Below are 23191 nucleotides of genomic sequence, written 5' to 3' on the forward strand. Positions count from 1 at the left end.
TGGCTGGCCAACCTAACATCTTTCAGCAGGCCAAGCTGAGCCATCAACAGTTCCATCAAAATGCTCCGGGCTTGGTTCACCAATTCCATCTGCGGCGTGACCAAGCCAGAGCAATTGTGGCCACATGCCCGAACTGCCAAAAATCGGCTCTACCATCGCTCACCTCTGGGGTAAACCCCAGAGGTCTCCGCAGTTGTGAGGTGTGGCAAACAGATGTCACGCATATGCCCGAATTTGGGAGGTTCAGATCCGTCCACGTCTCTGTGGACACCTTCTCGGGAGCTGTCTTCGCCTCGGCCCACACAGGGGAGAAGGCAACAGATGCACAGAAACACCTAATACATGCCTTCGCAGTTTTAGGAATTCCATCTTTAATTAAAACCAACAACGGCCCAGCTTATACTTCTAGGGCGTTTGGTGAATTTTTGCAAAGTTGGGGAATCCAACATCGAACAGGAATACCGCACTCCCCCACCGGTCAGGCTGTGACCGCATCAAACATTAAAGCGAGTCCTCGCCTGCCAGCGGGGAGATGTTCAGGTTCAAACCCCACACCTCCGGCTCTGCAAAGCGTTGTTCACCATCAACTTCCTTAACTGTTCCTTTGACAGGCCGGAGCCGCCAGTCCTAAGACATTTCCATCAACATTCCCGATTAGAGATCAAGGAAGAGCCCGAGGTCCTTATCAGGGATCCGGACTCCGGGGAAATTCAAGGTCCGGTCCGTCTTGTCACCTGGGGGCGTGGATACGCTTGCGTGTCCACTCCCTCAGGGGTCAGATGGATCCCCAAAAAATGGGTGAAACCGTATGTGCCACCGTCCAAGTCTATCACGCCACAACTTACCGTCCCCTGCGGCCACGTGGATCCACAAGATGGCACTTTTGCGCAAAATCGAAAGCGCCGCAGATGAAGAGGAAATCTAATACCATCCCTCTGATTTATGTCCCCTTCAGAGATTTTAAGTTATTCCATGTATTTATATAATGTTCTGTTTTCCCTCAGGCATCCATCATGATTGTTGTCGCCCTCCTCATCTTCTGGCAGCTCCACCTCAAGGCCTTGGACCGGTCCCTGGTGACCGCGTGGATCGTTCCACAACCCCGAAAGAACGTCTGGGTGACTCTGGCCCATGCCCTCAACCAAAGCCATCTGTGTCTTTCTACACCAGCAGCAGAGAATCCGATGTCAACTTGTCTGGTGGGGGTTCCATCAAAGTGGGCGGAGTTCCCCGACTCCATTCGAAACATCCAGAACCAGTTGAACGGGAACAATCCGCCGAATCAGTGGGTGGAAATCTTTCGGTACTGGGGGGTTGTGAACTACGCAAAAACACCAGTAACCAATCCCCTAGTACTGTGGCGCAAATGGGTGTACGACCTGCCTTATGCTGAAGCCGAGCCCCAAGAATTCGAACTATTGGGCTCGGCCAAAGCAGACTACTGCGTGCACTTTGACTTCACTCCATCGTCCCGTGCAAAGCTCTATGAAAACATCAAACAACATAAATTAGAGTTTAGAGCATCTACATGGTGCACGCACGTAGAAAAAATAGGCGCCCCATCCACTGATGATGGGTACCCCAGAAAGCTGGACAAGGGAGTTTTCCTAATTTGTGGAGATAGGGCGTACCCGGGAATCCCCTCCCGTCTCCTAGGAGGCCCTTGCACCCTGGGGCGTTTGTCCCTGGCGTCACCCAACATGACTCAAATTCCAATTCGGCACGCTAAAAGAAATTCAAAAATTGTAAAAAGGGGTGCAGACCAATTTGATGAGCATTGCGACAGCGAAATTTACCATTGGGCGAAGTCTAAGAGGATTGCCGTCTCTGTTTTTCTACCTTGGGTAGCGGCGGCCAAGTCTCTCAGTGAGCTTGGCAACCTCGAGTGTTGGGTGACACGCCAGGCGAATTTAACTTCTGAAGCCTTGAGTGACCTCCTAGCTGACGAGGAAATCACCAGACAGGCAACCCTGCAAAACAGGGCTGCTATTGATTTCCTGCTGCTGGCACATGGGCATGGGTGCCAGGAGTTCGAGGGGTTGTGTTGTTTCAACTTATCATCCAGAAGCAAGTCGATCCACGCATCCATTCAGGAAATAAAAGACCTTATCGGCACCGTGAAACAAGAAAACGAGGACTGGTTCAAGGACCTGTTCAAAAACTGGGGCATTTCAGGTTGGATGCTTTCCCTTATCAAAGACATTGGGTGTTTTGTCATTGTTCTTTTTTTAGTAATGCTGTGCTTTGGAATCTTGAAAACAGTAATAACTGCTTCTCTATTCAAACCTTCCCCAACATCTAAAATTGTAGTCGCCGCTGCGACTACCCAGGAAGGTGATTGGTGGGAAGATGCCGCACCGAAAGACTCAGAGACCTAAGACGCCAAAGACCTTGTTCTTCCTTAACCCACATCCTCTTCCTTTTTAAAACAAAAAAGGGGGAGATGTGGCGTTGTGTGTTTAAAAAACTATAAGTTGAAGTTGTTGTTAATTATTCTTTGTTAGTTTAAACAATGGTTTGTTCCTTTCCCCCCCGTGTAACCCCTTGTAATGGTTTGTTCCCGAGTTGTTTTTCCCCGTTCTTCCCGCCACTGGCCTGCCTGTCAAAGTGAGAAGTCCCCTGTTTCTCCCCCTAAGTCCCTATTTGGTTATGTCAATCTCTGTGGTGCTGCCTCCTACCCTTGTCCGTCATGTTAACCCCCCCTCCTTTTTTCGAGAGACTTCTATGTCTCTCATCTGTAACTTAGTTCCTGATTTGTCCTCGAGGCTTCCTCCCTCCCCCACATGCTTCTTATTGGATCTTTTGTATTACGTCAGCCTACCTCTACCCTCAACCATTGGTTCCCTCATGTTTCCACACCCCACGCCCCCTCACTTTATAAAGGCTAGCCGAAGCCCTCCTCCTTTGACATTTGTCCCTGGACCCTCCTTGGATTAAAGTCTCCTTGGAACCCATACAAGTGTCCCTTCTTTCTTTCTTTTATCTCGGGACCTCGTATCTCACCATAGCCTGCGTCACCCACGCCGCGGCTGTCACCGCTACCCGGGCAGTCTCGACGAGAGCTTGGGAGCGGCCAGTCTTGTAGCGCCCCTCTGCGGCCTCACAAGGAGCTGCTAGCCGGCGTCCCTTCGCTCCTAGCGACCGCAGCGTGTGTGAGCTACAGTCCTGTTCTTTGCTCCTCCCTACGTGTTTCCCCACTGGCTGTGTTATGCTCCCACCCCCTAGATGAGCCCCATTTAAGAACCCCAGACAGACCACTGCTCCACTAGCACTCATCCCTGACCCACCCATTGAATAAAGTTTCATTGGGCTGCATACGAGTGTCCTCTCCTTTGGCTCTTTATCTTGGCATCCTACTGGTGTCCTGCTGCAGTGTCACCCATGCCCCTGCTCCAGCTGCTACCTCAAAAGCCTCGGCAGAGGTTCAGGGGCAGTCCCTCTTGTGTGTCCCTTCGGTCACCCAGGGAGCTTGCAAGCCAGCTTTCCAACGCTCTTTGACCGCAGGAGAACCACGGATGACTGCCACTGACAGCACACCAGTCCTTGCAAACGTTATGGTAACACATTACAGCAACAACTAATCACATATGTCCCTTTGTTGTGAAACCATTTTGCTTTGAATTCAGTGTGTTGCAACATTGAAACAGGCAGCATGACACAAGGGGTTTGGAGCACCCTGATGTGACATGTATTTCTCCTCTTCTCTCTCCAACTCCCATTGTCCTGGAGGGTGACACACTGCCATCAGCATCTGAAGGGATGGACTTCGTTATTTTGATGTTGCTAAAGAAGAGAACATGTTACCCTTTGTGATGTAAATGATAACTACTATATTTAAAGCATACTTATACAACATGAACTACTTTTCAAGGCTGCAAAAATAATTATCATTGGAAGTTAAAACCCACGTTTTTTCAAGTGCTATTTTTGCAAGGTTTTTACTTAAACACCTTTGTTTTTACAGGAGGTGATATTTAACTGTAATGTGAAAACATTATGTACTCTTTAGCAGGTCATTTTAAAATTAATTCATTGCTTAGGTACAAGGTTAGAGTCTTTTAAGGTAGCATTTCTGCTTAATCTCAACAATGTAAGAGCAGGGTCAGGATGATTCTCCATGTGATGGAAGCCTGCAGTTTTCAGTGATCAAGGACAAGGGTTGTCATTGCAGGACCAGTGTCATGCTGGCATGTCTCCTTGCCAGCTTTTGGCCACAAGAGCTTTGGGACCTTGACAGCAGCATGTTGTGAGCTGCCTGGGTTAACCAACACAGCAAGCTTTTTCATGGGGCATATAGGATCTGCAAATACTGTAAATGCCACCCAGTCACCCAGTCCTGACACAGCGGGGAGGAAGGACCACGAGTGGTGGAGAGGATCAATCAATATGCCTTCTCCTGGTCCTGGCCGTTGTGTCTGCCCAGCTTGGGGAGGTCAGGCTAGAAACATGGGAGGGGTGCAAAGGTGTAAAGAGACACAACAAACCCATTCACATCCTGATTTCTGCTCCCTGAGAGTCATCTCTGTCTCAGATGCCCTGAGAACATTACTCCTTCACCATGGGTACAGTCATGCATGGACATGGGTCTAAACAAAATGAGCTGGCAGTATTGGCTAATGCAGCTGCAGCAGTCAGCTCTCTGAGAGTGGGGTGCAGAGGTCTGGCAGCAAGGACAGAACTTTTGTCTTGTGTTTGTCTTTTTGCACCAGCTTCTGTAACCAGCGGAGCTGCTGCTGCAGCAGAAGACTGTGTAGACCGACACCAAGCACGTTTTAAGCACATTCAACTCAAAGCTCTTGGCTCCAAACACACCCTGTTGATCTTCCAGTTCTTTGTGTTCTGTATCCCAATTCATAGCCGGAAAACAGACATGGGCACTATGTACTTCTTTTCTCCCACCTCTTCATTCTTCCTCTGCAGTTCCCACATAACGCTACAGCTGTCAAGCCACTTCTTGCCTTTTTTCTTTATAGGAATCCCTGGAGTCCTGCTCTTAGCTCAGGGAGCAGTGCACAGAGATATCCAGGCGTCTCCTATGATAAAACTAGCATCCAGTCCTGCTCTGTCTGTGCCACACTCCTTTTCCTTTACCCTCACTTCCCTGTCTTAACACTGTGATTTCCACCTCCTGCAGCAGGTCTGAAGCCAGCAATGAGGGTGCCTCATACTCAGGTGCAAGTGGCAGGGGAGATCTTTTCAGCCTGAATGGGAGATGGCAGCAGAAACAAGGACATTTGTGGGACATTTACTCAGGGGCAGTTTGAAGCTCACCTTTGGTCTTGCCTCATTCTGCTTGCTGTGGGGAGTGAGCCTAGAGTGGCATGAAACAGAGACCAGAGTGAGAAGACAGCAGATCTTGTCCTTTGTCCTACATGATGGCAACTTGATGACTTATTGTGGTTCGTGTTTTATGTTTATTTTGTTAGGACTGATTGTTAAATGGTCTGTCCTGTTAGAACCCATATTTTTCCCAAGTTAGTTTCTTCCGAAGTTGTGCCCTCCCTTCCAGCTGTCCCTCAAGGTGTCCCCTCCCCTTGTTCCAGACCCTTCCCTGCCTATCAAGGCAACCCTGCCCCCTCTTCCCTGCCTGTCAAGGCAACCCTGCCCCTTGTTCTGGAACATTCCATGCCATTCATTACCTAGACCAATCCCTAAGTGAGCCTTCTCTCCTCCGCCCACCCTGGTTGGTTGTTACCCCAAAACTCCACCTTGAGTGTTACCCTATTGCTTTTCCAGTTGTATCCTCCTCCTGTCTTTTGATACCTTAAAACCCTGTGGACAGAGGTGCTTGGGGCTCTCCTTGTCCTGGCCCCTCTGACCTTATCAAGGTTTGTTGGAACTTCAAGAGCGGAGAGTCTCCTCTTGCTTCTCTGCCCAGTCCCTGCCCTGCCACGCAAGAGCACTGCCTCTCCGTGTAGAGCTTTGATAGCTCCAAGGTTCTGCCTGTGGCTTCACCCCAGCCAGAGCAGTTCCCCACACTCCTCACTCCACTGGAACCACAGAGAGCTAGTGTGCAGCAGCACTGACTCCTAATTACTTTCCAGTATTAATTAATAAAGACAGTGTTGCTTGATTTATCAGAGCCAAGATGGCCAGTCATTTTGAAAGTAAAATAGGAACAATTCCTTTTTACCTGTTTTGCATTCACAAACTCCACTATCCTTATTGGGCCCTCTGCTTCTTTACTGTTTCAGGACAGATGAAAATTTTGTATAGCAAATTATCTTTAAGTCACCTTTTTTTTTTTTTTTTTTTTTTGAGAAGCCAGGCATGTCTTTCTGGACTTCTCTGTCATGGGGTGACACATGAAATAATGCACTAAGTAATTTGATACAGCAACTAAAAACAAGGCATTAATTACACTAACAAATGTCATAGGCAGAGAATTAATTGTTATAGCTACACTGGTACTGTAAATGAAGTATCACAGGTGATTAAAAACCAATTGTGATGAGCCAAACTGTCTCAGAAAACTGAGAGAACTTTGTAAACATGCTGACAAAGCACAGTTCTGCACCCTAGGTATGAAGAGCCTGCGACCTTGCTTGACAGTTTAATCTGCAGTCACTGGGAACATCGTCAAGGGATTGTGGAATCACTGTGTGAGCAGACTGCATCAGTGTTTGCCTTTATACATCACCAGCAGCTTCCTGCTAGCTTTAATGAGTCTGCTGAAATTTAATGCTGCATGCCATCAGTTGATGTTCTCTGTGACTTCTGAAGGCAATGGAGGAGCTCCTTAAGTTACCAAGGATGAACCTTCATTTCTGAAGTTAACCCATGTTCACAGCTTACAGCCTTTATATAAATTCTGACTTCTTCTTTATTGCTCTCTCTTTCATTCACACACACACACACAAAAAACCAAAACAAAATACAAAACCGAAATAAAACAAATTCTGGTTTTCCTTTGTGTTATTCCAAAATTAAATTTCTCAATGGCCTGTAATAAAGAATGCTGGATTTTTTCCCTAACCTCACAACACTAGATAGGAGAGGGCAGTACCAGCCATCATGGCAAGGATCACAGGCTGTCACATCATCAAATCCATCTCATTAACTCACAGTACAAAGAACACAAGTGCTGCAGGGCTGGATTTCTTTGGCCCCACTAGCTCCCAGCACCATTAGCAAGAGTGGCTGCCCCCCAAAAGCTGTGGAATCCAGGGTGTGACTGTAGGGCACAGCTGTTCTACAGCATGGGTGATAGGACTGTGGTTATTCCCCAGAGGATAAGGGACAGAAAAACACTGAATCAAAGGTGTACATCATCTTATAAATAGGGGAGGTCCCAGGGGAGGATACAGTCTTTAACTAATTAGGAGAAACTAGGAGTGGAACACAAGACAGGGAATACAATGTTTAAACCAATAGAAGATTACAGGGGAGGAGAACAACTTAAACCAACCACTGGGGTTTCAAAGGAAACAAAATTCATAGGGAAGTTTCCAGAGAAAGGGCCAGGCCTGGGGAGGGATTGACATTCAATGGGAGGATGAACAGGGGACAAAAGGGCGGGCCTTTGGGGGGATGGACAACTAGGGCAATGTTTTGTTACACCACAAGGAGAAAAGGAACAACCCACTGGTAATAAAATATACTATAACAATACAACAGTGTGGGGGGGCGGGGGCGGTTTATAAAACTGACTGCCAGGACTGAATTATCATCAAAAACATGCACCACTGCCACGCTGCTGTCTAATTTTTCTCTACTCCCCCGGGCTGGGGAGGAGACAGCACCGGCCAAGCTGTGGCACAGCAGCTGACAGTGGGGGGGCACTTCCCAGATGCGCCGGGGGCGTCTGGGGAGCGCCTCGGCGGGAGGCAGCGGTGGGCAGCAGGAAGGCGAAGTAGAGAAATGAAAAGAGGGACTCTTCTCGGGGGCACAGTCCAGAAGTTTATTTGTCTCCAGGGAAGCAAGACGAGAAAAGACCTCGAGGAATGGGTGCAACAGTATATAAAGGGGGTGGAACACTCGGGTGGGGATTACACAATAACCAATAAGGGGAAACTTAGGAGGGAGCAAACTTATAACAGACATGCCAGCTAGCAAATAGAGAGGATAGGAAGGAGGGACTCTTGTTCCTGATCCAATCACCCACTGACAAGGGAAGAACTTTCTGGAAGGAAGGGAGGGGCCAGTGGGTGACGGACAGGAACTTGGGGAGGGATTAATAGAGGGTATCCAGACGAACAGGGGAGGAGACAATAGATTGATAGAACTCTTATGCTGGGGAGGGGCAAACCCGGGGAAGGAGGGGAATTCCAGACTGAACCATCATTACAAATAGGGTTAACAGAACGAACCAACTCCAAATAAAAATGAACACACCACAACACACAAGAACTTCATTGACAGAGAAGATTTACAGCAGGGTGGTGAATGAAGAGAGAATGATGACAAAATATCAATTGAAATATGTGTAGTGGAACAGAAGCAGAGCAGCCTTTACGGTCATGATATTGTCATAATATGCATAAGTCTAACAGGTCTATGTTATGCTTGTCTCCCAGCCCTTTACACATCAGTGCCATAAAGGTGTGTTTAAGATGCACAATAAACACTGCCCTCAGAAAGCTGTTTTGAGAGCCATAAAATCAATTTTCACATGAAGCAGCAAGATTAGGGTTTCATGATCAATGAAATCTGATTTTCTCTGTCTGGTCATCCTGGCAGAGCAGATGAGGTAAATGTCTTGGGGGCACCAGTCTGATGTGGCCCATTGCAAATCCCATCTTCATAGGACCCACATGTACTTCTTATTTGTGACTGAAGACAGAGTGAGGGTTCCTTTACTGCATGTGTGCCCACCCTGCTGCTGAGCAGGATGGGGTGCAGCTGCTTGTACTTCCTCTGACAGAATGCACACTAGGGAAATCAGGCTTTACTCACAGTCTGGCCTGTGATGGGTGAACTTCCTCTCTTTCACCATTACTATAGTGGTTTAGTCCTATTATTTGGCCCTTCCTATTCTAGCACCATTTTCACAACAGAGTTGACCTCTACCTGTCAATAGAGATGGCTAATTAGGAAAACTTGTTTTTGTGGACCAACTGGCTCACATGGATGCCAAGTTGAGAGCAGGAGTGGGCTCTGTCAGCAAGCTGCAGTGACTCAGCAGAGCAAGTCCCTGCTGCAGGACTTGGACAACAAGGGCAGCCTTTTTGGTGGAAATGCATGGAAAAGATTTGAAGAAAATTCTGCAAAATTCTTCCTATTCATTAAAATGAAACCAGTACTTTGGAACAATGTTTCAGGGAGAAGAGCTTCTTTAGTTTTCACGTGTTTGCAGAACAGGAACTATTTGTCACCCTGAATAAGCTGTGAAAAAGTATTTTAACTTGTTTAATGCAACTGGCATTCCTGCAGCACAGCCAAATGCTAGAGGTGGCCAACTCTCTAAAAAATTATTATTACCAGCCTGGCACTATGGGGAGCTCTGCAAGGGTAACTGCAAGCCAGTTTGCAGCTCTCTTTTATCATTAAGCCATCTTTAACAGCTGAGCTCTCTGCTTCATTTTAAGAGGCTGAACATTAAGGATTTTACTCACAACAGTATTAAAAGCAGGAATAACTTGGTTTCTACCATCAGACAGATTGTCTTTCCACTTAGCAATGATAAGAGAATCGTTACCTTTTCCATAAAGTGGTAATCACCTCCCAGTTCTAGTTATAAATCACATATATACATGCACACATATATGAATTCCATTTGTATGGTTTGCGATGAGAAGTGCTTCTTATCTTCCAAACTCTTAGAAAAAGACACTGACAACAATTTTAAGTCCTTTTCTCTTAATGGACTAATTGCTGTTAAACCCCCCTTGCACCCCAGTGGCAGGATTTAAGACTGTGATGGATAATGAATTGTCATGGAAGTAGATCATCTGGGGATTTGTCCCCATATTCATTACGATTCTAGGACCTCTCTCCCAATACCAACATACCACGTGGCCCCTTCCTCATCACAGTGATGTTTTCCTCACTCCTGCAATAAAACATGACAACAAAAATTAAGAGCTGAGAATTACTGTCCAAACAGAGATTCTTTGACACATACTGTTGGGTCATGGTCACGATTGCAAGCCAGCTCCAAGGCTGGATGTAGCATGCATGCACACAGGCGTCAGGATAACACGATTATGGTTTAAGTCCAGTGAGAGGTGTGCTTAGTGTCTGTCCCATGAGGGAGCCAGGCAGCTCCCGGCAGTGTCCTGTGATGCTTTAGTCCCTGCTCAGGTGCTCCAGGGCACACAGGGACAAGCAGAGCTGTCTGACACGGTGCTGCACCATCAGGCAGAGCTGTGCCTGGATCTGTGCTGTGCTCAAGCAGGGGTGAAATAGCTTGAAGGCTGCTGCCAGGAGCTGCTCTGACTGGGGAAACCACAAGAGTGGAAGAAAGGTGTTAGTGATCACAACCATTTCTTCCACAGGGGAGCTAGAAAAACAGTTCCTGAAGGGATGGACAAACCGAGCATTTCCCTGGACCAATTCTCAAGGCTGAGTGTTTTCTTTATTACTATCCATGATTACAGATTTTCTTTGCTCTTCAGACTTACTGTTGTTCAGATTTAACAGAATTGTAAAGTGCTAAAATTACTAAACATTGGACCAAATTCGTATTTCTTTAGCATCCATTAATTCACCCTGTCTCTAAAAAGGGAACTACTATGCTACAGCAACATGACCAGATCAGCATCTTTCTGGTACCTCTACAGTAGTTTTCATGTCATACTTGTTTTCTACAAAAACATAGTTTGTTATTCAAATAAAACCTTTTGATTTATAAGTTTGGTGCAACAATCAATTCAAGTTACAATGTCTTCTGCCGGTATTACATTTTTACTGTAAAAAGTAACATGTTTTGCCATTAGCTATTCTGGTTACAGTCATGAAGTATTTGTGAGAATGAATGTATTTTGTACCACTTTGTCCTCATTATAGTTTAATGATGTTCTCAATAATAGATTAATTCAATGTCATTTTTTACAATTTATCCTGAGAAAAAAGAAATTAAAACAGTTATGCAACTTCAGCTGGCAGTATTCTCTAGATATTTTGGTATCAGTCTAGAGATTTTATCAAGAAGAAAAATAGTAAGAAAATGTACAGTCCTGTTTGAGATGGAATGCAAAGGGAAGGAATGCAAATGTAAAATAGTGTAGGTGACCCAGTCCTTGTGACTGTTTCAAGGTCAAAATCTCAAGTCCTGTTCAGATGTTATAATTTAAAATACCTAATTATCATTTATTCACCATTTCCCAAGTGGAGAAAAAACAATTATTTAAAAATCAATATTTGAAAAAATTAAAGCTCTACCAGTCAGATTCCTCGCAAATTTATCAATTTCTGCTCATCATAAAAAACTGAAACAAAAATTAAACAAAATATACAAAGAGCAATCAAATATGTTAGTAACTGATGTATCTATACTCATCGCAAACTACCAGGAAGTCACACTTGTGTGTTTTCTTGCCATATGCTGTCTACTACAAGTACTGGATACCTACCTTGCCTTACCTACATAACCTACAGGAGAAACAGAGCATGAAGAATAATTGCCAGGTTGTATCCAAGATAAACCTGGACTAGAAATTCAAGTTTTGTTGCTCTGGCCTTTGGAAATTAGTTCTGTTTCCTCAAAACACCAAATGTGATATGAATAAACTAGAGGAAGGGGAAATTTTTTTCTGTCTGCAGACTACTTTTTTTAATCCGCTGTATTAAATAAGCCAGTGAACCCAAGAGTGACTGGATATACCTAGTTGGCATCTTCTTAGAAGCCTATTATTGAACGAAAAGTGAACTTCATTTGATGTACTCCTCCAAGAATCCCTTTTGCACCAAGAGTTTGTCTGGACAGACTGGAGATCTAACTTCTGTGCCCAGGGCCACTCTTAATCTCTTCAGTGGCTGGCTCATGGTATTTGACTGGTCGGAAACTACATACACTGTAAATCTTGTAAAATTACTGAAATAAATGTGTCTTTCCACATAGACAGCATCAAATCTCTTATTTTTAAATTTTTTAACTATTAAAAATAATTAAAGTGTTTCTAATGTGTAATATTTACTATTGAATATTGTTAGAGCCTGCAATTGCACCTGGCTTGCCACCTGGCTTGCTACCTTGAAAGATTTATAGGTCCAGATTTTCAGGGCTCCCTAGATAAAAAGAACAGAGAAGGGGAACCACCAGAGAAAAATAAAGAGGCACTGTCAGGGCCAGCAGTGCACTGCCAATCCTCCAGTGCCTGCCCATCCCATTCCTCATCCAGCCAATCCGAAGATGCCCAGTGCCTAGGGCTGTCAGGGCACGGCTGGGGCCAGCTTTGTTACCCCAAGAGATGCTCAGGGCAGACAGAGATGTCCATTGTAGCCCTTCTGTCACCAGTATTCAAGGTGCTCATTGTACTGGGCTGAGATGCAAATATGAGCCTCAGTCTTTGCTGGAACAAAGGACTTCATCATTGCCAGTGAACAGGAAAATGTTTGAAAAGTGCAAAGATGCTTCATTTGATCTTGCATGCTTGCTGGCTTTGATGAAAATCTTCATTTTTAAAAAATTTCTTCTGTAGATATTATCAGAAGTCAGCATGCAATTTATAAAGAACAGATGTGGCATGTGTTGTGGTGTGTTTCATATGCTTTAGCCCTGTTAAGCTGTAAATTGTTTTGCTCCATGTACCTCTTTGTTTGTGCTGGTTCTGCCCTGGTTCTCTCTCTCCTCGCTCGCCCCATCAGTCCGGTTTTCCCCTCCCCGTCCCCCTTAGCAACCCATGTATCTGTTCCTTAGTCCCTCCCTGGTGCCCTGTCCATCACTCAGCGGCCCATCCTTTTCCTCTAGAATCTTCCAGTAGGGTATTGAGTGATTGGTTTGGGGGCCAGGGCCCCTCCCCAGGCTTTTCCCTATTGATTGTTCCACTGTGTCCATCACCCTCTCCCCACTCCCACCCTCTCACTGATTAGTTGAAGACCAGACTCCACCTCTGTATCCTCTCCTCTTTAAAAGTTAGTGTCAGAGCCCAGTTTGGAGTCTCCAGCTGTCAGTTCCCCTGGAGCCAATAAATCCAGATTACACTACACCTGGAGTCCGTCTCTTCCCTCCTGTTGGGTAGCAGCCCTTTCATTGCGGATCCTCGTCCCTCAAAGCAAAAGCCTTAGGCGCCCTCCTGACCGCAGCAAGGATCGGGAGAGTGCCCCGGTGCTGCTGGTGGTGCTGGCCACAGCTAGCAGGGATGTCCTGAAGGGGCAATTGCTTTCCCCTTCGAGGCCAGCCACCGCTGCAGGCATGAAAATATGAGGAATTCTATTGGAAATGATCTTGTTTGAACTATGAGCATAAATAACACCCCAGACTGGTCTGGACCCTGCAGAAGCTGCTGCACCCAGGGACCCTCTCCATCCTGTCACCTCATACATGAGCGTAAGTCTTGTTCTGCCTGCTCTCTTTTTCCTTGGTGTTCTGTACAGCTGCTTCTTAGCTTTGCTTTGGTTTTTAATAAATACTTATCTTTAAGTAAAGACATTAGGTTTTACTGGAGGTGGGACTGTGATGGCAATTATGAGAAAATCAAATGTTCTTCCAAACCATTTGTGAAGTTAATAGGATCCTAATACAGGACTGAAACTATGACTCAAAGCAGGAAGTGCTGAAGTTCAGTTAAAAACTTAATCCAACTTTGGCCATCTGTCTGCCCTGTAGATTTGCAGACAGGAAGAAAGGAGCAAAACCTGCCTAACTTTTGTCAACTGCTTTTGCATTCATATTCTGCACTGTGTTTGGACTGACATCAGTACAGTTTTCTGCCAATTTATGTGATTACTGTTGCCAAAATGCTTATTCACACATAGACTTGACTTGTCTGCATTAAATTCTATTTTTAATTAGTATTTTAATCCAAAAATTATTTCATTAGAAAAGGGGCATGTAAAAATACTTCATTATTAATTTACATAAGTTTTACATATTACCATTATTACATGGTAGTACTGGTATTATAGGGTAGGTATTATTATTATTATCTATTTCAATCTCTGAAAGCTCTCTAGTTCTTTTCCTAGTCTGAAAATTTTGCCTAAGATGAATTCTGGGCACTCGGTTTCAGAAGTCTGGTATGCTCACAATTAAGTCCTGTGTGTCGTAAATTCCTTTGTGTTCTCTCTGCACATATTTTAATAAAGTTTTTGTTAGTGATTCTTATCTGTTGCCAACTTAAACTTCGGCAGACCCTTTAGGAGACTGTAACAAGAAAATTATGTTTCTGGAGCAGGAGTGGAGTTTTCACAAGTTTCTCTACCCCCAGAACATCAGATCTGCCTGTATCTGGCAGTCATGCAAATGCAGTCATGTGGTGTGACTGACACAGGAAATCAATCACACTCCTCACCATTACAAGGTGATGGAATTGCCCAAGACGGCTGAAAAGATGCTGGCACCTGGGAGCAAAGTTTTTTTAAGTGAGTGCCTATGTACATCTTTGGGCAGATAGGTCTCCCTTTGCAGGGCCTGGCTGGTACACCCAATGTGAGAGTTTTGTTACAGGGCCTGTAATTAACAACTAATGAAATCCCCCTCATCCCCAGCCTCCCCCTAGGCCAGCAGCAGGTGCTCCTATTTTCAGACGTATGCGAAATATCTGCCAAATCATTTGGCACATCTCAGCGAGAAATGTGCCAAATTACCTGTCACAGCTAAACTGCCTTTTTAAAAGAAAGACAAATGCTCCGGCGGCCCGGTTTGCGTGGAACGACAGTGCCCTCCCGTGGAGCTCGCTGCTGCCGGGACCCGCCGAGCCCCGGTCCCGCCGGGGCGGGCAGCCGCGCTCCGGCCGCGCCTGCGGCTCCGCGGCTGCCCGAGCCCCGAGCCCCGAGCCCCCCGCTCCTGCGGCTCCGCGGCTGCCCGAGCCCCGAGCCCGCCGGGGCTGCGGCTGCCCGAGCTCCGAGCCCCGAGCCCCCCGCTCCTGCGGCTGCCCGAGCCCCGAGCCCCCCGCTCCTGCGGCTGCCCGAGCCCGCCGGGCCTGCGGCTGCCCGAGCCCCGAGCCCGCCGGGCCTGCGGCTGCCCGAGCCCCGAGCCCCCCGCTCCTGCGGCTCCGCGGCTGCCCGAGCTCCGAGCCCCGAGCCCCCCGCTCCTGCGGCTCCGCGGCTGCCCGAGCTCCGAGCCCGCCGTGCTGCCGGGCAGCTGCTGCTGCTGCTGCTGCTGCTGCCGCCGGCCCCACTGCCCGGCTCAGCTGGAACGGGCACCGCCAGGCAGGAAACCGCTGGAATATCAGGATTTCAGGCAAGCGATCGGTCTCAGCAGGAAGCCTCTGAGAGCAGAATGGATTGAACTTTTCTATAGGCAGAAGAGGGAGGTGTTTCAGGAACAGCTGATGGTGACTGATCAAACTGGTGAAATTCTCTTTCATCTAATGTTTTTGACTGAGATGTTTGAGACGTCATTGTTGGATATTTCCTGATTTTTTCTTCCCTTTTATCATAATCTCAGGCTTCCTCTCTGGAGATTTTAATTATTTTCTTATGTGTTATTTCAGTATGAATAAACTATTGTTTTATTTATAGCCATCTTTACAAGAGATACCTCAAAAACCTGATCTAGCAGAAACTTAGCTGCAAGTAACACTTGACAGTGTTCTAGCTGTTCTCCCTTCTTCCAGCTAACAACCCTATATGACCTAACTACAGGTGATAGAAAAACAGGGTTGACTGTGTCCATAATATGTCATGACGCCATGTCACAAAGCTTTGGCTTTCAAATCCATCTGAGTAAAGGAGCAGCCTCCCCGGGGTAATCTTTTAATTATCCACACCTCAGCTATTGCAAAGCAGAATGCAGCCTGAGCTGACTTAACAGCTTTTCCCTTTTCTGTGATGATTGTTTTAAATACAGTAAAATCCCTAACTTTAAAAAAAAAAAAAAAAAGTACATTTAATCCACTCTTGTGACTGTAGCAAGCAGATCTTCGTCTCTATAGCCTCCCTCTGCCTCAGACATCAGCAAAGTCACTGAGTATCTTTTGGTCACACATCAGGTGACATGACCAGCACCTGTCCTGTTTGGTTTTTCCACTTGTACTTGGGGGAGTGGTGTCTCTGTGATTTTGCTAAGCCATTTCTAGCCCCTTCTCAGCCTAATGTTTTCTTGTGACTTCACTTCTAACAGTCAGTTGCTAACTGCTGCCTCAGATTGTGGTTCGCTTTAAAATTCCTGCCATGCAAAGTTAATATCTACTATCCTTACCATGACTATAGCAGCTTACCTTTCCATGGCACCTGTCAAACCAAAGCAAGACAGTGAACGAGCATTGAAATGCCACCTTTTGGGGCTTGAAGAGTGGCTGATGTTGCACTTCACGGTAGATGACTGAGGGAGAAATGACATTTGGGCAAACACACAGGGGCCAGTTCCCCTAATGAAAACACTGGTAAGTGCGCTGAGAAGACTGAACAACTGTCTTTTTCCAAATTCCTTTTCACATTGTGCAGTGAGAAGCTTACTTTCTTTGGGAGATGTAGGAGCACCAGATGTTCTCTGGTGCTCCTGCAGAGAAACCCTGTTCTCTGGACTTTGCTATAAAGCACAGCTATCCCTTCTCTCTTCCTGTGCTGCCAGCTCTGAAAGGCACATCAAGCAGACATGGATGGGCTGTGTGCATGTGAGAGGGTCTGCATGTGCTCTTGTGTTTGTGCACATGCATTGGGCTCACAGGAAATCTCCAATGGCTTCTAGGACGTACATCCACAGCTGTGATTCAGCACTTGGCAGCCCATGAAACCATTTCTCACACTCACTCTCTCTGTACTGAGATGCTCCATCTTCCCAGTCTTAAAACATTTTATCATGCTATCTAAATGCCCCCTGTGACGAAAGGGATGACAGTGTTTTGCCTGTGTGCTCATCCTGCTTTCTGGAAGAAGCCATGGGGCAGCTGAGAGCAGCCTAGTGAGGATGAAGGTGCAGCTGTGGGAAATCTTGCACAACAGTCACTTTGAGCTCTGAACTGCACCAGCTTTGTTGTTATTTTTCTTGTCTGTGATGCAAAAGGATGCAACTCGGCTTTGTACAAGAGAGAAGGAGCAGAAGTGGGAAAGATCTCACTATGGGAGACCTTAACCACGACTGATGGCACTGTTGAAGCCAGTAGGTCAGTCAGAGGCCGAATTAATTAGCTTTTCCAGCAGGACCTGATGCTTATAGTCCTGGAGACACATACATCAAGCCAAAGTGCCTGGCCTTGTCCCAAGCTGTGGCTGCAAAGGATGGTATACCTTTCCCTCAGCTTGGGTGGGAATACCCAGGCTCACCGTGCCACCTGCTGCAGGCACTCTTTCAGCAATTTGATTTTCTATGTGGCATGCCATGCATGCACTTCAGAGGGATATTTCACAACTTTCACTGCAAGTTATAAAATAATAATAGGTGTGGCATTGTCCACAGGCACTTGTGCAGATGCAGCACCAACAAAATGTCCCAAGGGTATTTGCTGCAGCAGGAGCTCTGGTAGGAAAATAGGAAAGCAGGGAAAAGCAGGCATTTGTCACATGTGAGCAAGGCAGTGATTTGCCTGTTGAAATAGTAGAGTTCAGTTGTGTACACTACAGAACAGCAGTTCTGGTTTTAGCCCTCAGTTAATGGGAAGGGGGAGGAAACTGCACAACAGGCCTGTAGCACTGAATTGGAAGATGAGTAAATTATATCCTTCAGCTGAACACCATGTAATTGCTTCCTGTGCTCCCTCTGCCTTTCTTTTCCCTCTCCTCCCTGCTTGGAAGCAAGGCTGGGAAGGCAAGGAGCACAAGCTTTCCTCCTGTTCCTGTAAATACAAACAAGCAAGAAGGTATCTGGATGGGTTTTTCCATTTGCCCAGCAAAGGGTTCAGAGTGGTTTGCCTCAGCTAAGAGTTGGTGTCAGCAGTTAACTCGGCTTCTCCCCATGGGCAAAGGTACAGACTTGGCAGCAGAAGAGAACTAGAACTGTTCTTGCATTTCTTTTGCTCTGAGCAGTGTGGTGAGTCACTGACAGTCCACAGTGATGTGAATGGAATTTGCTTTTTTTTTTAACTGGAGCTGAATTTCTTACACAGGGACACAGACACACTTGCTGGCTTTGGATCTGTTCTGAAAAACCCAGTACATTTTCAGCTCCTACCGGTCCTGGCAAATGCAGGAATGGAGAAATGGAGAAAACAGTAAGGAAAATGCTTTCAGACTCCTGTGTCAGTGACAGAGAGAAAACATAGAATCAAGAAATACAGTTCAAAATGAGATTTGGGAGCATATGGACATTAGACTACCCAGAGTGGCTGCAACTACTGCTGACAAATATGTTTTTAAACTATGCCTTCCAAGCCTGACTGCCAGTGAGCAGGCTTTCCTGTCTCAAATACAGAGCCCATAGGTAAAAGGTTCCTGTTGCGTGCCTTGAAAACCTGATATCAACCATAATTAACAATGGGGTCCAAAATGAGATGAACCTTGAGTCTGACTGAACAAGGCACCTCCTCATACAGCTGTGCCAGATCCCAGTTCTCTGGAGGCAGAGTAAATGAAATACTAAAAAGTACATTAAAATACCAGAGTAGCCTTTAGGTAGCAAGGTAGGGATAGGCACTGCTAACTAAAAATAGTAGCCAGAAGTGCACTTGACCACAGTGAGAATTCATAGTCATGAGCTGAGGGTTTCTAGCCTCCAGGCATCCATTGGGTGCTCCCCTGAACCACAGGGAATAACCCCTGCAACACACTGAAGGTCCCCAGCTGTCATGGTGGTGGATGGGAGATGTCAGCTACACCAAACTTTGACACTGAAACCATTTCAGTGCAAAGCAGAGCAGTTTTCAGGAGATTCACACTTTGTTTGGCCTAAATGAGAACAGTCCCCCTTGCTCCTGCACTGTCCTGGGCAGAGGAAAGCAGAGCGTTGCTGGAAAAGCAATTCCTGTTAATACACATTGCTCTTTCTCCTCTTCCTGTGATAGCTGGAAGTTTCTTTAGTGCAGTGTGTTGAATTCAGCACTACTGAATGTGGAGAGATCAAATTCAGTGTAAATCTGTTCCATTACTTAAGGCTCATTTTTGTCACCTTTTTTTTTTTTTTTTTTTTTTTTTTTTTGTCCAAGACACGTGAAGTAATACAATTATATGTGAATAGATTTGTGGAACCCAGAGCTATTTCAATAGTGATGTACCTCTATTCCTTCCTGCAAAACATGTCACAACAATTTATATGCACATTTGAATAAGAAATCTATGCAAACATTCTCCTTCAGGTAGAAATCTTAACTTTTTCCCTAGCACGTTTTTGTTGCTATACAAACACATGTAAGTCACTGTTAATTGCATGGCTATTCCTGAACTTTTCTTTTTAATGCCAGGGAAGTCATTAGAAAATATCTCCAGATTCCCTAACTGAAACCAAGATTTGTTAAATGCTGGTATTAAAATTAAACCCTTAAAGAATTTCAGAGAGTTCTTCTGAGATTTGACATCTTTAAAAAGGGATGTTTCTCTTACAAGTTGTCTCTTCTCTACTCTTGCACAGCTGAGGAGCTGTCATTAGGACTACCTCCATGGAAGTCATATAGAACAGAGCTCCAGCCCATCCTTCCTGCATGCACAAATCTGTGCTCAGAGGAACAGGCAGAACAAACACATTATTCTGGAAGAAAATTATATAAACATGGGACCCATTTCAGTGTGAGAATAGGAACTGAAGGAGTCGTTTCACATAGCATGTGCTAACTGGGGAGGAAGGGCACTGGGTTCCTGACCTTGCTGAACAAGTTTACAGTTACAACCTTGCTAGAGGCTGACAGGAGGTAAAATGTGATGTCAGCAGGTCTTAAAAAATGAACTGAAGAAGCTTAATGGAATGTGGAATAGGGCAAGGGGCTGTAAGAAATGGCCTCCCCTGCTGATCCCTGCAGAATAATATCTCCCAAGGGGCATCTGGGAAGATGTGGATCTCAAAGTCTCTCTGGCTGAACAACAAGGGTCAGAACAGTGAAGAAACAGCCTCTAAACCAAAAGGAATTAATGTTTGCAGTTCCTTTGCAGTGCAGCTCAGTTTGATTATTTAACTATAATAATTATACTGCACTACACCTGGTTTTTCCAGTCTCCTCATGGCCTCACTTTGCCTGTTGAGAGCCTGATCTTGCAGTCATTGCTGAGGCTTGAAACTTATTGCCAGAACTTGTCTTTTTTTCCCAGCCAGCCAGCTGTTCCTAAGTGCAGTTTCCTGACAAGTACCATTTCTAGCTTGACCATCTAATAACTCCAGTATCTGACATCAGCATCCATCTAGAGCTGCTGAGAGCTGGGATACAATCTGGGATGGGCTGTGACAGACCAGGGCTTGGATGGATGGACAGACAAAACATGTTGGCATTGATTGGTCATAAGCAGATATGGCAAGACAGGAGTCTCTGGGATATGATACTCAGATGTCTTCCCAATTGTGAGATTGGTGTGCACAGGTAGGGTTTTCGGTGTCTGTTTGGCTGGGACAGGTACAAAATCATCTTCCTGTCATACCCCTAGAGAGATGGATGCAGGGACACAATTCAGGACACACTGCTACAGGAGCATTCTTCTATTACACAAGATCAGTCTTTTAGCTTGGGATTTGCTGAGCTCCCCCAAAAACTCACTGCCCTCTGTTCCAGACCCTGGGCCATGGATAACTTCGTCCTGCTGTGTTCATTCCACATGGCTATCCCCTATGGCTTCAGTCCTATGGCACTAGATGTGCATGGACAGTAATCAGTTTGCTGGACAGACTGCACCTGCTGCATGCAGTGACTGAAAACATGCGTTTGATACTCAGATATCCCACTGCCTTTTCTAAGTGCATTCCTTGGAAACTACAGGCCTGTCAGCCTTGTTTCAGTGACTAGTAAAATTATGGGGATGATTATTCTGGGAGCTGTTGAAAAAACACCAGAAGAACAATAAAGTCATTGGTCACCGCCAGCACAGCTTCATGAGAGGAAGTCCTCCTTGTCAAACCTAATTTCCTCTTATGACAAAATAACCCACCTAGCTGATGAAGGGAAGGCAGTTACATAATCATTCTGGATTTCAGTGAAGTTTTGGTACTGTCTCTCACAGTGTCCTGCTGGACAAAAGGTCCAGCATGCAGCTGGATAAACAAACACATCATGGGATGGGAGAGCAGCTGGCTCACGGGTCAGGCACAGAGGGTTACAGTGAATGGGGTGACATCAGAGTGCTGACCTGTCACTAGTTGGGTTCCACAGGGCTCCACCTTAGGCTCTGTGCTCTTCAACATCTTCATAAATGATTGGGTGCATGACTGGGGGGGATATGAAGCTCACAGATGATAGAAAACTGGGAGGAGCGGTTGACTCTGGCCAGGAGGCCCTGCAGAGAGGGCTGGGCAGCCACCAACCACGTGAAGTGTAAGAGTAAGGGAAGGTGCTGGGTTCTGCACCTGGGATGGGGCAACCCTGGATGTACAGACAGACTGGGGAATGAGAGGCTGGAGAGCAGTGCCATGGAAAGGGCTCTGGGATTCTGGTCCGTGGCAAGTTGAACACGAGCCAGCAGTGCCCTGGCAGCCAGGAGGGCCACCCATGTCCTGGGGACATCAGGGACAGCATGGCCAGCCAGGCAAGGGAGAGGACTGCCCTGCTCTGCTCTGCACTGGGGCAGCCCCACCTCGAGTGCTGGGGCAGTTCTGGGTGCCACAGTGTAAGAAGGACAGTGTGGAGAGTGTCCAGTGAGGGCATGGAGGCAGTGAAGGGCCTTGAGGGGAGGCTGCATGAGGAGAGGCTGAGGTCACTTGGTCTGTTCAGCCTGGAGGAGACTGAGGGGAGACCTCACTGCAGTCACAACTTCCTCTTGAGGGGAAGAGGAGGGGCAGACACCTCTGCTGCGTGGTGAACAGTGACAGGACTGAGAGAATGGCCTCAAGGGGAAGTTTAGGCTGGACATCAGGAAAAGCTTTTTCATCCAAAGGGTGGTTGAGCACTGAAACAGGCTCCCCAGGGAGTGGGGTGGTCACAGCATCAAGTCTGCGAGAGTTCAAGGTTTTGAACAATGCTCTAAGGCATATGCTATAATTTTTGGGACTGTCCTGTACAGGGCCAAGTTTGAACATCGACGATACTTGTGGTCCCTTCCATATCAGGACGTATCAATGACTATGACCTCATGTTCTTTCCTGTTCAAGTATTTTCTCACAGCCACAGTGGCAGATCACAGACCTTGTCAAGAAGGAAGATCCAAAAGTACCCAATTCTGTCCTTGGATAAAAGGTTGGGCAAATTGATGCTATAGAAAGTGCTCAGTCTCAATTAGATTCTTATTAAATAGGTTGGGATAGAGTGACCTTGGCCGTAACTTTGCTTTCCTTTATACAGCTATGTCATTACTTCAAACAATAACCTCTGATGCAAAGGCAGGAGTGAGTCACCTCCAAGGGGCTCTCTGAAGAGGTAATACACTGAAGGCACAGAAATTACTTCAGCTTTTCCTCAGAAATATGACAGAATTAGGTTCATGGAAGCCCTCTCTCCAGCCAAGGGCTGCACATCTTACCCTTACCAACACGGCACTCCAGCTTGTTCCAGCCCCAATGGCTGCTGGCTGTCACATTTGACATGAGTCACCAAGTCTTCTGTTCATCAGCATCCCTTGAGTCACGTATCACCTGTACAGCATTTCTTGTACATGTGATGGTGCCCAGAGACATTAAGTGCCTGTACTGACAGCTGCTTTTTCTGCACCCAGAGTAAAAGTCAGAAGAGGAAGGAAAAAGAGTAAAACCCACAGCCACTGACAGCTGCTGTCAGAATTTAACTTTCAGCATTTACCATGATAGTGGGGTTGGGGATCAATGTTTCTCACACTTTTTCTGCATCCCCTAAAATGAGGGACTGAGCCTTGCAAGGCGTGTCCCCCTCTAGCCTCCCTTTGCACTAAATTGATGCTACTCCAGTGTGTAGTCCTGTGTTCACTTGAAGTTCCAGAACTCTAATGAGATGCAAATATCCAGAGGAGGGGACCAGAACCGGTGAGAAGACTGGAAGGGATGTCCTGTTGGAAATGTTTGAGGACATTGGCCCTGTCTAATTTGGACACAAGGAGAGTGAGGGGTGACCTCATTGCTTTCTGCAGCTTCTTGTGGAGGAGACATGAAGAGGGAGACACTGGCTGCGCTCTA

The 23191-nt window shown here is 46.3% G+C and overlaps 1 protein-coding gene and 1 long non-coding RNA gene across 2 annotated transcripts; both read left to right on the forward strand.

Moving 5' to 3' along the window:
- The first annotated feature begins 493 nt into the window (after positions 1 to 493).
- LOC135290975 (uncharacterized) lies at positions 494 to 3051 on the forward strand. The gene is made up of 2 exons (XM_064404979.1): positions 494 to 2140; positions 2183 to 3051. Exons 1-2 carry the CDS (start codon positions 1014 to 1016, stop codon positions 2376 to 2378), a joined length of 1323 nt encoding a protein of 440 aa, XP_064261049.1. The 5' UTR covers positions 494 to 1013; the 3' UTR covers positions 2379 to 3051.
- An 18260-nt stretch (positions 3052 to 21311) lies between these two features.
- Positions 21312 to 22975, forward strand: LOC135290145 (uncharacterized). The gene is made up of 3 exons (XR_010352851.1): positions 21312 to 21431; positions 22199 to 22283; positions 22389 to 22975. It is a non-coding gene; the product is annotated as an uncharacterized LOC135290145 (long non-coding RNA).
- The last annotated feature ends 216 nt before the right edge of the window (positions 22976 to 23191 follow it).

This window comes from Passer domesticus, chromosome Z, assembly GCF_036417665.1.
Source record: "Passer domesticus isolate bPasDom1 chromosome Z, bPasDom1.hap1, whole genome shotgun sequence".
NCBI lineage: Eukaryota > Metazoa > Chordata > Aves > Passeriformes > Passeridae > Passer > Passer domesticus.

Coding starts and splice junctions, on each gene's coding strand:
- LOC135290975 (XM_064404979.1), top strand. CDS start 1,014: ATGATTGTTGTCGCCCTCCTCATCTTCTGGCAGCTCCACCTCAAGGCC. Junction 2,141..2,182: donor AAACAAGAAAACGAGGACTG/GTTCAAGGACCT, acceptor TTCAGGTTGGAT/GCTTTCCCTTATCAAAGACA.